The sequence below is a fragment of the Anolis carolinensis genome, chromosome 4 (assembly GCF_035594765.1).
Source record: "Anolis carolinensis isolate JA03-04 chromosome 4, rAnoCar3.1.pri, whole genome shotgun sequence".
NCBI classification, from domain to species: Eukaryota; Metazoa; Chordata; class Lepidosauria; order Squamata; family Dactyloidae; genus Anolis; species Anolis carolinensis.
The window spans coordinates 176,935,680-176,951,627 of NC_085844.1; the positions used below are offsets into that span (position 1 = coordinate 176,935,680).

At 39.6% G+C, this 15,948-nt stretch overlaps 2 protein-coding genes across 2 annotated transcripts in view; one reads left to right on the forward strand and one right to left on the reverse strand.

Moving 5' to 3' along the window:
- Window positions 1-7,912, reverse strand: part of LOC100558936 (protein zyg-11 homolog B) — a 31,323-nt gene extending 23,411 nt beyond the window's left edge. Inside the window, exon 1 of the mRNA XM_008109583.3 lies at window positions 7,683-7,912. Within this exon, the coding sequence (XP_008107790.1) occupies window positions 7,683-7,685 (3 nt within the window). The 5' untranslated portion in view covers window positions 7,686-7,912. The remainder of the gene's footprint in view (window positions 1-7,682) is intronic.
- A 3,224-nt stretch (window positions 7,913-11,136) lies between these two features.
- On the forward strand, window positions 11,137-14,922 carry LOC100563146 (cytochrome c oxidase assembly factor 7). The gene is made up of 3 exons (XM_003220311.4): window positions 11,137-11,355; window positions 12,371-12,511; window positions 13,755-14,922. The coding sequence occupies exons 1-3, from the start codon at window positions 11,250-11,252 to the stop codon at window positions 14,204-14,206; spliced, it is 699 nt and encodes a 232-aa protein (XP_003220359.1). The 5' UTR covers window positions 11,137-11,249; the 3' UTR covers window positions 14,207-14,922.
- Window positions 14,923-15,948: the final 1,026 nt, after the last annotated feature.

The following is a 15,948-nucleotide window of genomic DNA, read 5'->3' on the forward strand; positions in this document are numbered from 1 at the left end:
TAAGCAAAACTCAAATGAACAGCACAGAAATAATCCTCAGGGGGAAAAAGATTTCCTCCCACAGTATTTCACTCATGGGGTTTTCAGTAATCCTTGAAAGTTAATAAAGCAATTTCCTCCTACAATGCATGGTTGAAATCTGAACTTATTAAAGCAGTAAAGCGAAGCAGTATTCTCCCTGGTCTAGAACCAAGACTTTTTTAGAAGGATAAAGTAACTTTCACTTCTCAGAACAGTTAGAGCACACTACTTTTTTTTAAATTGGGTACAAATCACATCACTTATTAACTATATATCATTGCTTTTATATATACTGTAATGTAATACCAACTGATGCAAAGAAAAGATAGCAGTTCAACACACAGCCACTTTTTTTTAGCAAGTCAACTATAATAAAATGGCCTATGGGCACTATCAGAGTACAGTAGAATCTCGCTTATCCAACCTTCGCTTATCCAACGTTCTGTATTATCCAACGCAGTCTGCCTTTTAGTAGTCAATGTTTTCAATACATTGTGATGTTTTAGTACTAAATTTGTAAATACAGTAATTACTACATAACATTACCGTGTACTGAACTTCTTTTTCTGTCAATTTGTTGTAAAATATGATGTAAAATCAAATTACGTTATGATTTTACAAATTTACAAAACATGATGTAAAATCATGTTTTGTAAATTTGTAAAATCATAACGTAATTTGATGTTTAATAGGCATTTTCTTAATCCCTCCTTATTATCCAACATTTTCGCTTATCCAACGTTCTGCCAGCCCGTTTATGTTGGATAAGTGAGACTCTATTGTATTTTGAAGATCACAAGAATCGCTATTAACAGATGTTTCAAAAGATCTGTAAGCATGGGATAGCTCTACAGCTACATTGTTATTGTTTCCCACCAGCAAAATGTTGTTTCAAATGCAGTTCCACTGTGCCATCTAACCAGTTATATGCCATGACAGTGTTTCTCCAACTCTGCTCCTCCAGATATTTTGGACCTCACCTCCCAGAAATCCCAGCCAGTTTACCAGCTGTTAGGAATTGTGGGAGCTGAAGTCCAAAACATCTAGGGAAGCACAGTTTGAGAAACTCTGCTTTATTCATTTGTCCCTCTGTTTATTAGAATCAACCCTTCTTCCATACGAAGTTAACTTTTGTGCCTGCAGAAATAACAGACATATCTAGAAATAACAGACATATCTAGAGACAACTATCAGCACTTCTATTAGTGTGATGTGTTTTAAATCCAAGAGCACATTAAACAATACTCAGCTAAAGATTTTAAAAATCACAAACTAATTGAGGGTGTATTTATACTGCATGATTATGGAAACATGGTTTCACTTTAACTGCCATAATTCCCACCTATGAAATCCTGAAGTTTGTAGTTCTTAGTGCTATTTCTTGATGTACAGAATGAGATCTCCCTGGCAGTGAATTCTAAGTATCTCATGAAACAAAAAATCCCAGGATGCAATTATTTTATTGGAATTCTAGACACTCAAAACATCACATGACAAAACACACGGAAACATTTTAAAAAACACATTGAAATACAAAAACAACATGACTTCCAACTTCTGTACTTCCAACTTCTATATTTCTTATCCTATATTGTTACAACTTGTCTACAAGTTTAACTCATATTAATATTCAAAGCAAATAATCATCTATTTTGTTCTTTCTCAGTATATTTGGGCCTTTCAAGTATTTTTTAAAAGTTACTAAAGATTTTCCTTTAATTGAAGTAGTAATCTCGTCCTTGGGATTTTCTTGGCAGAATTTGTTCAGAGAGGCTTTGCCTTTGCCTTACCTTGAGGCTGAGAAAATATCACTTACACAAGCTCACTCAATGGGTTTCCATGAATGAGCAAGGATTTGTATAGAAGTTTTTTTAAAAAATAACTATCATGTTATCACTGTCTTCCAAGAAAGCAAGTTTTTTCTCCTTTTAAACTTCTAGCTAAATTAATTCCACCAAACTGCCTCTAAATGATCCATTTACACAATAATTCTCTCTTATTTTAGTCTGTTTACTCTGGCTGTATTACAAAACCTGCAGTTTTCAACTCACAATCCTTAACAATGATAAGACTAGTCACACTACCCATGTCAGCATATATTGGAAAGTCCCTATTTTACACAAGAAGGTGACTGAAATGTGTTGAAGAATAACCGATGTAGTTTAAGTATTTTAATGTCAAAACTGCAATTTGATGACAATTGTTAATTATTATCTCTCACAAGACAGTGTGAAGTAGGAATGCAAGCTCATGTATATTTAGGATTTACATTTACGTATTTAGAGTTATTTCTGTCCCTTTAGGACAAACTGGATCTCACCAAATTCTCTGTTCTATATAGCTTTTTAAAAACATAACAGCTTTGTTCTCCTTTGCAACTAGTTACCTATTAAGATGAGCCACTGCAAAATAGTAGTTTGTGCATTAGACTAAGCATTCATCTACACTTAGCTACACTGTAGAATTACTGCAGACTGGTATCACTTTAACTGCCATGGTTTAATGCTATGGAATCTTGGAAGTTTTAATTTAACAAAGTCTTTAACCGTTTCTGCCAACAAATGCTGGTGCCTCCCCAAAGTAAAAATCCCAGGACTTCATAGCACTCAGTCATGGCAGTTAAAGTGATGACAAACTGCATTAACTCTACAGTGTAGATGCACCCTAGGTACCCAAGAGATGAGAGCTCTAGTCCCTATTCTACGCTAAAAATCCACCTTAGGCAAATCGTAACAGGTGCATCTATACTTTAGAATTAATGCAGTTTGCCATCACTTTATGTACCATGGTTTAAAGGTATGAAATCATGGGAGGAACAAGTACCTTTTTGGCAATGAAGACTAAAGACCTTATAAAACTACAACTTTCATAATTCCACAACATTGAGACATGGCAGTTAAAGTGCTGTCAAACTGCATTAATTTAATAGTGTAGGTGCACCATATAAGTGCTGCACACTACAGCAACAGATTTTGACATCCTAGGACTGTCATGTTGTGGCCATTGTGAAATGAGACATGATTATGACTTTAAACTGCGACTGAAATGTGTCATAGCTTTCAAAATGAGAAAATCTTATCTTATACATTATCAGCACAATGCTATTATGGTCATATTAAGCAGCAGGCTGTTTTCAGACATTATGTGTCCTTGCAGTATGGCTGTCACCATGGAGCTTTTGTTGTAGCTGCTCGGTGCACAAAACCAGTCTTACCTTTCTATCTCTCTCACACATGCAGCGGCTATTTTCTCACTATACAGAGCTGCCTAGTAACCAAGGTCACTACAACTATCCTTAGCACTTCTTGCTAAATTCAGGCAACCCATTTTGCCAACCAGAATAGAATAAACTTTTAAGGCACATTTTAGAAAGAAATTATTATTTGAATCCATATTAGTAACGTAGAAGTGGAAGACAGATGTCTGCTGACACAGGTTGAGATCCCTTATACAAATCCCCCAAAATTGTCCACATGGGTGGCTGAGAGAATGACAATGTTGCTTTCTGATAGTTCAATGTATAACTTAGTTTCATGCACAACATTATTACAACTTTGCTATATTACAATATAGCTTGCTGGAAGGTGGAAGAAAAAATAAATTATTATGTAGAAACCAACCAAAGGGAAGCAGGAAATGCATTTTAAAATAAAGTTATTTATATAATATTATCTTTGTGTGTATAAAGTGCATGTGAAACAATTAATCTCATATTTCAACTTAAGGTCCCATCTCCAAGATTGTGTGTGGGTGTGTGTGTGTGTGCATGCACATACAGGTATTCCAAAATCAAGGAAAAATCCAAACCACATTTGATCCCAAACATTTCAGATAAGGAATACCCAACTTGAATCTCAATTGAGAGATAAAAGGGGCATACGTTCTTCTTGAACATGTTATGTGTGATATTTCTCCATTGCAAAATCCCTTTTCTCCAATGGTTCATTTCAAACTTTTCCAGAGTTTTCCCTCACACTAGCCTAGATTGTGTCTATAGATGCCATTGGCACAACCTGGGGATCATAATCAGATACAGTGAAGACATCTGCCCTTACACTTTGCTACTCTGCTGTTGAATATGCATGCCCAGCGTGGAATACATCTCACCACGTTAAAACAGTGGATGTGGCTCTTTATGAGACATGCTGCATTATCACAGGATGTCTACACTCTACACCGCTGCAGAAATTATACTGTTTAGCCAGTATTGCACCACCTGATATCCGTTGGGAAGTAGCAGCCAATAATGAAGGGACCAAGGCATTGACATCTCTGGTACCATCCTCTATACCAGTGGTTCTCAACCTGTGGGTCCCCAGATGTTTTGACCTTCAACTCCCAGAAATCCTAACAGCTGGTAAACTGGCTGGGATTTCTGAGAGTTGTAGGCCAAAACACCTGGGGACCCACAGGTTGAGAACCAATGCTCTGTATGGATATCAACCAGCATGCCAACACCTTAAATCAAGAAATGGCTTTCTAAGATCTACAGAGATACTTGCACGAACACCTCAACAAGCGAGTGTCCAAAAATGGCAGGTTAAAACCCGGAACCTCAATCAGTGGCTGATGCCGGATGAGAGACTCCCTCCTGGGAACACAGAAGACTTGGAGACATGGATGCAATGAACAGAGCGCACTCTGGTACCATGGGATGCAGAGAGAATTTAAAGAAATAAGGCTACAAAGTGGAGTCCACGATATGTGAGTGTGGAGAAGAGCAAACCACAGACCACTTATTACACTGCAGTCTGAGCCCTGCCACATACACAATGGAGGACCTTCTTACAGCAGTAGCAGAGACACTCAAAGTGGCCAGCTTCTGGTCAAAGTAAATTTAGTGTAATGCCAACTTTTTAATTTTGTTTGTGGGTTTTTTTATACATTATAACTGTAGTTTCGATTCAAACATTGTTACAAATATTGAGCACAAAATTATAAGGCGCACATGAAACAAATGAATGCAGTGTTTCAATTTATGGTCCCATCTCCAAGATGTGATTGTGTATTCAAAAATCCAAAAATTAGCAAATTCTAAGCACGCCTGACACTAATCATTTCAGGTAAGGGATTGTCAACTTATATTTCAATGGAGACCTAAGTAAATATTTTTTTTCACTGGGAAATCTTTTTTCACTTTTTCTTTCTTACTTTCCCTTTCCCTACTTTCCCCCCTGAGTGTCTATTCTAATAGTTTCTTGGAAACTTTCCCCTATCAGATTTTACTCATCTGGATTGCAGACAACAAAACCATTAGAACGATTGTGTATTAGATTACCTTCAGATCATGTTTAAAAGGCACATTTGAAAGACAGATGAACAGCATGTGTCCAAGATGTGCAATTTTGAATTTACATACATGTACAGGCAGTCCCCAAACTACAAACAAGATAGATTCAATGGTTTTTTTCTTAAACTGAATTTGTATGTAAGTTGGAACAGGTACATGTTTAAGTGCAACTCCAGACAAAATATATACATTCTTCAGCTTTTGATAGCATAGGGAAGAGTTAGTTATTATATGTGATTATTATTATTATTTATATTTTTCCTTGTTGTAAGCCGCTCCCAGTCCCCTTGGGAAGAGGGGCCAGGATATAAATAAAGCTTTATTATTATTAATACTACCCCTGTGGAGTTTGTTTTGCTGTCTGTGCCCCTGTTCAGAAGATGTCACTGACCTTAGTTTGTCTGAGAGAACTGTATTTTGAAAATTGTGACTTGCTGTGGAAACAATGTCTGGTGATGACGTTTCAACTGAGACACCTTTTCCACATAATAATGCTTTCAGGAGTATACGGCCCCTTTTTAACTGAGTGGCTGGCTACTGCTGCGTTTTACTGATCATTTTACTTAATTTGAGTTGTGCTTTTGTTAATTTCTATATATTGTGGTTTTATGTAAATTGATGTGTTATTGATGTTGATGTACTGTATTTTATGTTGTATATTGGCACCATTGTGTGCTATTTTGTAAGCCATCCCGAGTCCCTATTGGAAGATGGTGGAAGGGTATAAATAAAGTTTTATTTATTTGGGTTGCTGTGAGTTTTTCAGGCTACATGGCCATGTTCCAGAAGCATTCTCTCCAGAAGTTTCACCCACATCTATGGCAGGCATCCTCAGAGGTTGTGAGGTATGTTGGAAAACTAGGCTAGCTACCCCTCTATCCTGCCTTGGTCAGACCACACCTGGAATACTGTGTCCAATTCTGGACACTGCAATTGAAGGAAGATGTTGACAAGCTGGAAGGTGTCCAGAGGGGGGCAACTAAAATGATCAAAGGTCTGGAGAACAAGCCTTATGAGGAGTGGCTTAAAGAGCTGGGCATGTTTAGCCTGCAGAAAAGAAGGCTGAGAGGAGACATGATAGCCATGTATAAATATGTGAGGGGAAGTCATACGGAGAAGGGAGCAAGCTTGTTTTCTGCTTCCCTGGAGACTAGGATGCGGAACAACAGCTTCAAACTACAGGAAAGGAGATTTCACCTGACCATGAGGAAGAACTGTTCAGCAGTGGAACTTTCCGCCGTGGAGTGTGGTGGAGGCTTCTTCTTTGGAGACTTTTAAACAAAAGCTGGATAGCCATCTGTTGGGGATGCTTTGAATGCAATTTTCCTGCTTCTTGGCAGGGGGTTGGACCCAAGAGGTCTCTTCCAACTCTATGATTCTATGGGCCCTTCCACACAGCCCTATATCCCAGAATATCGAGGCAGAAAATCCCACATTATCTGCTTTGAACTGGATTATTGGAGTCCACACTCAGATAATGTGGGATTTTCTACCTTGATATTCTGGGATATAGGGCTGTGTGCAAGGGCCCTATGATCCTATAATTCATTCACTGGGAAATGTTGTTTTTCCTCAAAGTTATCAAATCCCAAACAGGCCTGGTGCCAAACATTTCAGGGCCCTTCCACACAGCCATATAACCCAGAATATCAAGGCAGTAAATCCCATGATATCTGCTTTGAACTGGGTTATCTGAATCCACATTGCCATATATATCAGTTCAAAGCAAATATTGTGGGATTTTGTGTGGAAGGGTTCTCAAATAAGGGATACCCAATGGAGAACTAAACTCTTGTCTTGAACATGTCTAGAGGAGATTCCACCTGAACATTAGGAAGAACTTCCTAACCGTGAGAGATGTGTGGTGGAGGCTCCTTCTTTGGAGGCTTTTAAGCAGAGGCTGGATGGCCATCTGTTGGGGGTGCTTTGAATGCGATTCTCTTGATTCTTGGTAGGGAGTTGGACTGGATGGCCCATGAGGTCTCTCCCAACTCTATGATTCTATGTCATGTGAGATATATTCCTCCGCTGGGAAATCCTTCCTCCTCCTCAAAGGTATCACATCCCAACACAGGCCTGGTCCTAAACATTTCAGATGAGGGATGTAGTAATGTAGGGACAGGATGCTCTCTTCTTGAACATGTTGCGTGAGGTATTTCTTCCCACTGGGAATGTCCTTTTCGCCTCTGATCCCAATGGCAGAAGATTTTTTTTTTCTTCAGATTTTACCCAGAGACTGACTGAGGCGGGAAGGAACGTTCCCGATTCCACCCGCTGTTCCCTCGATCTTCCTCCCCCCCCCCTCCTGCATCTCCATAGGGGTGGCTGTTCCAAGACCTTCCTTCTTTCCTCTCCCCCCGCAGCCACTCACCATTTCTGCACCGAGGAGCCCTCGCCCTTCTCTTCTCCTTCTCCTCCTCCTCCTCCTCCTCCTCCTCCTCCTGAGGCTGCTGCTGCTGCTGCTTCTGGGGGCGGGCCCCGACCACCATCCAAGGAGCAAGCCACCTCCCTGTACAGCCCAGCTGTCACCCTCGACCTGGAAGTGAATAAGCCCGGCCAAGCCGGCCTCAAGGGAAACCCGACCAAACAGGCGCCTCTACACACACACACACACACACACACACAGAGCGAGAGAGAGCTTCCCTTAAAGGGGACGCAGCCCTGGGTCTCCCTGTAGAGCAGGCATGGGCAAACTTGGGCCCTCCAGGGGTTTTGGATTTCAACTCCCACCATTCCTAACAGCCACAGGCCCCTTCCTTTCCCCCCTCAGCCCTTTCACACAGCCATATAACCCAAAACATCAAGGAAGAAAATCCCACAATATCTGCTTTGAACTGGGTCATCTGAGTCCACATTGCCATATATTCCAGTTCAAAGTGGGATTTTATTCAGCTGTGTGGAAGGGGCTTCCGTGCTTCAACAGACCACAGATTGAAGGATTATGCAAGATGGCGCCATGTCAGATAAAAGTGGAATCAAACTGGAATAGTTGTGCAGTGCGGATGCACCCCATAGGCCCTTCCAGACAGGCCCTAAACCCCGGGATCTGATCCCCGATTTTCTGTTTATCCCAGATTATCTGCTATGCAGACTCATATAATCCAGTTTAAAGTAGAAAACCTGGGATCAGATCCTGGGATATAGGGCCTGCCTGGGACCCCTTTCACACAGCTGAATAAAATCCCACATTTTCTGCTTTGTACTGCAATACAGTAGAATCTCACTTATCCAACATTCGCTTATCCAACGTTCTGGATTATCCAACACATTTTTCTAGTCAATGTTTTCAATACATCATGATATTTTGGTGCTAAATTCGTAAATACAGTAATTACTACATAACATTACTGTGTATTGTACTGCTTTTTCTGTCAATTTCTTGTAAAACATGATGTTTTGGTGCTTAATTTGTAAAATCATAATGTAATTTTATGTTTAATAGGCTTTTCCTTAATCCCTCCTTATTATCCAACATATTCACTTATCCAACATTCTGACGGCCCATTTATGTTGTATAAGTGAGACTCTACTGTATGTGGCAGTGTGCCCATCCATACAGCCGTATAACCCAGAATATCAAGGTAGATAATCCACAATATCTGCTTTGAACTGGGTTATCTGAATCCATGCTGCCATATATTCCAGTTCAAAGCAGATAATGTGGGATTTTATTCAGCTGTGTGGAAGGGGCCCCAGATAACTGGGGGCCTTTCCACACAGCCAGAATATCAAGGCATAAAATCCCACAATATCTGCTTAGATCTGGGTTATCTGAGTCCACACTGCCATATATTCCAGTTCAAAGCAGAAAATGTGGGATTTTATGCAGCTGTGTGGATGGGGCCAAAGGGCCCCAGTTCAAAACAGATGTTGTGGGATTTTCTGCCTTGATATTCTGGGATATAGGGCTCTGTGGAAGGGCCCTGAGTTATATGGCTGTATGGAAGGGCCCTAGAAGGGCCCTATGTCTCAAAGGTGTTACAAGAACCCTTTGCATACTATTATCCCAGATTAACACAGTCATGTCTTTGAATTCCAAACACAATAAGAGGATTCTAAATCAAAGAGCAAAGCTTTCGGCTTCATTTGAACTCCAGTACTCTGAAATATACTCTCTCAAGCACTCAGACCGCATCTAGGCTGCCATATAACAGTTTCAGAATGCATAGGTAAAGGGTAAAGGTTTCCCCCTGACATTAAGTCTTGTTGTGTCCGACTCTGGGAGTTGGTGCTCATCTCCATTTCTAAGATGACAAGACAGCATTGTCTGTAGACACCTCCAAGATCATGTGGTCGGCATGACTGCATGGAACACTGTTCCCTTCCCGCCTGAGTGGTACCTATTGATCTACCCACATGTGCATGTTTTTGAACCGCTAGGTTGCAGAAACTGGGGCTAACAGCAGGAGCTCACCCTCTCCCCAGATTCGAACTGCCAACCTTTTGGTCAGGAATTTCAGCAGCTCAGCGGTTGAATCTGCTGTATCACTGGGGGCTCCTCAAAATGCATGATAATATATTTTATTAGATTTTATTATTGTTATTATGCATTATGCCTGAGCGGTGAAACATGGGAAAAGTTTATTAAACTGCAAAAACTGTGGGACATCCTGCAGCACATTTTACTATAGTTTTTCAATGAATATCTCACCAAGTCTCAAACAATTTATCATTGTTTGTGACAGCCAAGAAAATGAGGTTTCTGGAGTTCAACAACTACAGTAGAGTCTCACTTATCCAAGCTTCACTTATCCAAGGTTCTGTATTATCCAAGGCAGTCTGCCTTTTAGTAGTTATTGTTTTTGTAGTAAATATTGCAATGTTTTGGTGCTAAATTCGTTAATACAGTAATTACTACATAACATTACTGTGTATTGTACTGCTTTTTCTGTCAATTTCTTGTAAAACATGATGTTTTGGTGCTTAATTTGGAAAATCATAATGTAATTTTATGTTTAATAGGCTTTTTTCTTAATCCCTCCTTATTATCCAAGATTTTCGCTTATCCAATGTTCTGACGGCCCGTTTATCTTGGATAAGTGAGACTCTACTGTACTTTCAATGTAAGTACCACACAATTAAACAGAAAATAACACTTTCAAACTAGGTACAGATTTTTTTTCAATTTTTGTTCCATAGTGTAATCTACAAAAACAGAGAATGTAATAATAAAGGGTAAGAGATGAAAATACAACCAATAAAAGTGAAAAGCCTTGAAGAACAGAAATATTTCAATAACTTTCCTACATCACAGTAGTTTTGTTACCTTCTTTAAGCTGTTGGTGTTATTTATTATTCTATTTATTTACTGAATTATTTATTCTGCCTTTCTCCTGATGAAGAGACAATAAAAAAGAGTTGCTGTGAGTTTTCTGAGCTGTATGGCCATGTTCCATTCTCTCCTGATGTTTCACCCACATTTATGGAAGGCATCCTCAGAGGTTGTGAAGTCTGTTGGAAACTAGGCAAGGGAGGTTTATATATCTATGGAAGGTCCAGGTTGGGAGACAATAAAAATGCAAAGGACATTATGCAATCCTGGGAGTTGTAGCTTTGTGGGATATTTACAATTCCCTGTCAGAGAGTTCCATAATAATAATAGCCTGCAAATCCTAGGATTCCATAGGATGGAGAGCCATGGCTGTTAAAGTAGTGTCGAACTAATATAATTGTGTACCCTCAAAAATAGCATTCCTGCGCCTTTAATTAACAGCTGGGCCGAAGAGAGTCAGCCAGGGTTTCTTCTTAGGATGAGTAGTTCAACTACTGACGTCACTGCTCATTCTGCGACCCACCCCGCCCTCTCAGCCTCAGCGGATGTGTAATTGTGTCCGTCGCCGATTCCCTTCCGCCAGCCGCAAGAGGGGAAGGCTTTTTCTGGGACGCTTTCACCTTGTAGGAAGCGCCTCAAGGGGGAGATGCTCTTTTGTGGCGGGACATGGCAGGGCTGATCAATTTCGAGGATGAAGAGGAGGTGAAGGGCTACCTGGAGAACCTGGGCGTCGAGTACAGCTTCCAGTGCTACAAGGAGAAGGAGCCCGACGGTGAGGAGGGAGGCCTGCAATGTGGGAACTGCATGCCTTTTCATGTTTGCTTCCACACACTGGAATCAGCTTAGTTTGACACCACTTTGGATTTCCATATCCAAGCATAAAATCGAACTCTGATCTAAAGTTGTAGTCCAATGCTGAAATCATTGGCTCTATAGTAAAATGATTAGGACTAGCTTTGTCAACAGTGGTTGTAAACTTAAAGAAAATTCAGTTGAGATCTTCCAGTAGATATATTCAAGACTGGGATTTCATTTTAGTTGTAGGTCAAACTGCTGGACAATTCAATATTACTCTTTGGCTGCATTGCCTGCTTTCAGACTATCATATCTTATCTTAATAAGCCAAGACAAACTCCTTCTTTAGTAATGCTTTGAATGCAATGTCCTGCTTCTTGGCGGGGGGGGGGGGGGGGGGGGGTTGGACTGGATGGCCCATGAGGCCTCTTCCAACTATGATTCTAACGTAGCACACCAAGTCTCATTATATACGAACTGGGGACTATAGTTCCTAGTTTTGCTGCCAGATGGGATACTGAATAATGGTTTTACATTTGTTGAGTATTTTGACTTGTTCTCAAGGTGCTAGCCATAATTTCTTTTTTTCCAATGAGATGGAAAACTGTGGTTAGAAGCATGTTGATTTATTTAAAAGGAGTGAAGGTACTATGTATCTAGACAAAAGGCTCATTCATACTATTCTGAAATATAATATTAAGGCAGTATATATCAGTGGTTTACAAGATTAAAGTTACTCATTATAATACCAGACTCATCTGTAACTCAGATGGCGAATCCCATTACTTTTCTAATTCAGAAGTCACCCCCCTCCCAGTGCCTTTCTCTACACTGAGAGGCAAAGGATGTTAGGAACAATTTAAACTGCTTTTTTGTTTTCATCCTAACTGATGAAAACAAAACCAAAAAGTAAGCTGATCTTGCAAGTTAAACACAGTGGGTGAAGCATAACCATGATTCTTTATCACCTATGCTTCATTGTAAAACCACAGGTTGTCACCGTCTGGCAGAATACCTAGAAGGAGTGAAGAAAAACTTTGAGGGAGCTGCTAAAGTGCTAAAGGAGAATTGTGAAACTAATTCACACAGTGAAAGCTGCTACAAACTTGGAGCTTACTATGCAACTGGAAAAGGTAAGGAAGAGCTTCTCTATAAATGTACTACCCAGCTTAACTCTGAATGTAAGAAAAAAGAAAATTCAGATAGTTTAGACAGAGGAATATGTGTGGGTAAATTTGAGATCAGTGTAGCAGTTAAAATAATGAACTATAAACCATGAAATCCACAGTTCATATACTACCCAGGATAAAAAAAATTAACTGTCACTTCATCATAGCCTTTTTGATTGTAATGTTTGATTAGCTTGATTGATTAGTTACCGAGCACAATTCAAAGTGCTGGCTTTAGCCTATAAAGCACTAAACGGTTCCGGCCCAGCTTACTTGTCCGAACGTGTCTCCCGCTATGAGCCATCGTGTAATTTAAGATCTTCAGGGGATGCCCTGCTCTCAGTCCCACCAGCCTCATAGGTGCGGCTGGCGGGGATGAGAGACAGGGCCTTTTCAGTGGTGGCCCCCCACCTATGGAACACTCTCCCAAATGAAAACAGGCAGGCTCCCTCTCTCCTATCCTCCCGAAAAAGAGTAAAAATTTGCCTATGGGACCAGGCTTTTGACCAATAATAGCAGCATTAATTACAATTATATGATCTAAGATATAATGACAGACCCGGGTTGGACTCAGAATGTGCCTTGAATGTATATTTATATGTATATCTATGAATGTTTTAATGTAATTTAATTTAAATGGATTGAAATGTGCTTGTAATTGTTTTATATACGTGTTTTATATTTGTAAGCCGCCCTGAGTCCCCTAATGGGTGAGAAGGGTGGAGTAGAAATGTTGTAATAAATAAATAAATGCGGAAAAATAAAATTGAGTACGTTTATAGATATCATTTACAAATGTGAAACACTTCATGCATTTTACAAGAATTACTTACAAATGTGAAGCACTTCAAGCATTTTGGAAATGCTCTATGTAAACCAAAGTTGGGCAGACCTCATGCTGCCAGAATTTGTTTGCGTGTTGTCATTTTAAAATTAGTACACCAGAATCCACCAATTGGGGACTGGTGCATAAATATACATTTAAAATGAAACTGTTCTGAAACCAGGAATTTGTTCTGAGTGCCAGAAATGAGTGAAGGTTATAGATTTTATAGATAAATCCAATTGCTTTCTTCAAACAGTCATTATTTCATTATTATTTAAGAAGTTAGAAATGCTTAATCTACTGCAAATCACCCAGAGGAGCAGTAGGTACACATTTATTTATACCCGTAGTGTAAATAATGTATCGGTATTTTCCTTGCAGGTGGCCTCCCTTTAGACCTGAAAACTGCATACAATTGCTTTTTGAAATCTTGTAAGAAAGGAGGGAAGAAATCCACAGATGCTTGTCACAATGCTGGATTGCTGGTACATGATGGACGGGTGAATGATGATGAGAAGCCCAATGCACCCCTTGCCAGGGACTATTACAGTAAAGCTTGTGATGCGGGTTTTGCACCCAGCTGTTTTAACCTTAGTACAATATATCTTCAAGGAGTCCCTGGGATAGCAAAGGATATGAACCAGGCCCTGAACTATTCTCTGAAAGCATGTGATTTGGGCCATGTATGGGCATGTGCTAATGCAAGCCGAATGTATAAACTGGGAGATGGAGTTGAGAAGAATGATGCCAAGGCAGAAACCCTAAAGAATAGAGCAAAAGACTTGCACAGGGAACAACAGATACCTGCAAGATCGTTAACATTTGGAGAGTAAGCCTAGTCCAGTGATCTACAACCTTCACAAGAAGCATATTTTATTAAGCGGTGCAGAAAATTGGTCTACAGAGCCGCTTCATTGTACACATTGAAGATATATTTGTGAAAGCAAGTTTTTTAATAGCCTGTATATTTTAGGGTGTTAATTTTGGGGGAGTAAATTTAATTAATCTAAAATATGAAATGAAAAAGTCCTATTTAAAGTCAGAACAAAAATGTCTGTTCACATTAGAATGTGTTTTTTTCAATGTGTTGAACAATCAAATCTTTTGTGACATCCAGAAAATGTATGCAATGCAAAGGAACCTATTTTCTTAGTAGAGCAATTCCCTTTTGCACCACAGTCCTCTATTTACTTCCAGCAAGCAGAGAAGTAAAGAGGGAAAGGAGACAAGGAGAAAGAAAAGGCTGCTGTCCTATAGACTCCTAACAGCAAAGGTGGGAATCATGCTGCCTTCTAATGTTGAATTTATAGCTCCAATGTTTTTCATCCTTGCCTACTAGGTAGAACTGCTGAGAGTTAGTTCAACACCTAAGAGGCCACATGTTTTCAAACCCTCCTTAACAGGGATGTTGTAATCAGTGGGACTTACTTTTGAATAGGCGTGCACAGAATCATGCATATAAGATCCTGTTGTGTGTAAATACTTGTAATTGCAGTACAGTACAGTGACATGCAATGAATTAAAATAATGTTCTAATTAAAGACTAAAATTTTGTGTTAGTTTTGTTCCTTTTCTGACAAACACTGTCTGCTAATTTTAGTTCTCAAAGAAGATAGACAGGCCATTCCCTGAGACTTACAAAGACACCAATGGGAGAAAATGATGATCAGTTGGTTCTGTAGTGGGTTATGTGAATGAGGTACTACAATTAGCACTGCAGTCATTCCAGTGTGTGTTCTCTTCAATTCTGTAATCAAACAGTGGGAAAATGCTTCAGACTTTTCTATCTTAAGTCTGAAGCATTTTCCCACTGTTTGACTACAGAATTGTAAGAAAAATTTCCCCTTCTAAATCATGGTTTGAGTAATTCACTACTTGTTTATTTAGATGTTACTAAAATCAAGTAATTCTGTCTGCATCTTAATAAATGGTCCATTGCTCACATGGATGACCTCAGCAAGAGAAAACGTGATTAATCTAGAGACTGCCAAATTAAAGCAACCTATTTGTAACTTATTTTTAGCCCCAGGACCCTCTTTTAGGGGGTGAAGCCAGATACAAGCAAGATTTGGGTCATTCAAAGATAGCTGGCATCTTGGGATGATAATTTATGTACACACAAACACCCAAAAGTGAGCATACCTGTGCATAAAATAGTAATTTACATTTGGATGAGAACATTTAGAAATAATTTCAATAGGAATGCATCTCATCTCACCACATTTGGAGAATACTGTGATGCATACCTGCTCAGTCTGTCAGCCATTGAAGGAGAGCACCAAGGTCCCTCTTCCCTCCATCTGGTTATTTATTCTTGAATTGGACTTGGGCTGGACAACTTTTCAGATAGACCAGAGGAGGGAGCCTTTTGGATGTGATGTTTCTCCATCTGACCCATGAAAACTGCCATAGATTCTTGACTTGGGATGATTTCCTCTCACATCACTCCTTTGCCATCTTGCTGGAAGAGGAGATGTTTATTACTAGTCATAAACAGCAGGGATGTTTTTCCAGTTTCAACTGGTGCTTTCCCCTGCGAGCTGAGAAGATTTCATTCATCTTCTCTTTTTCATAT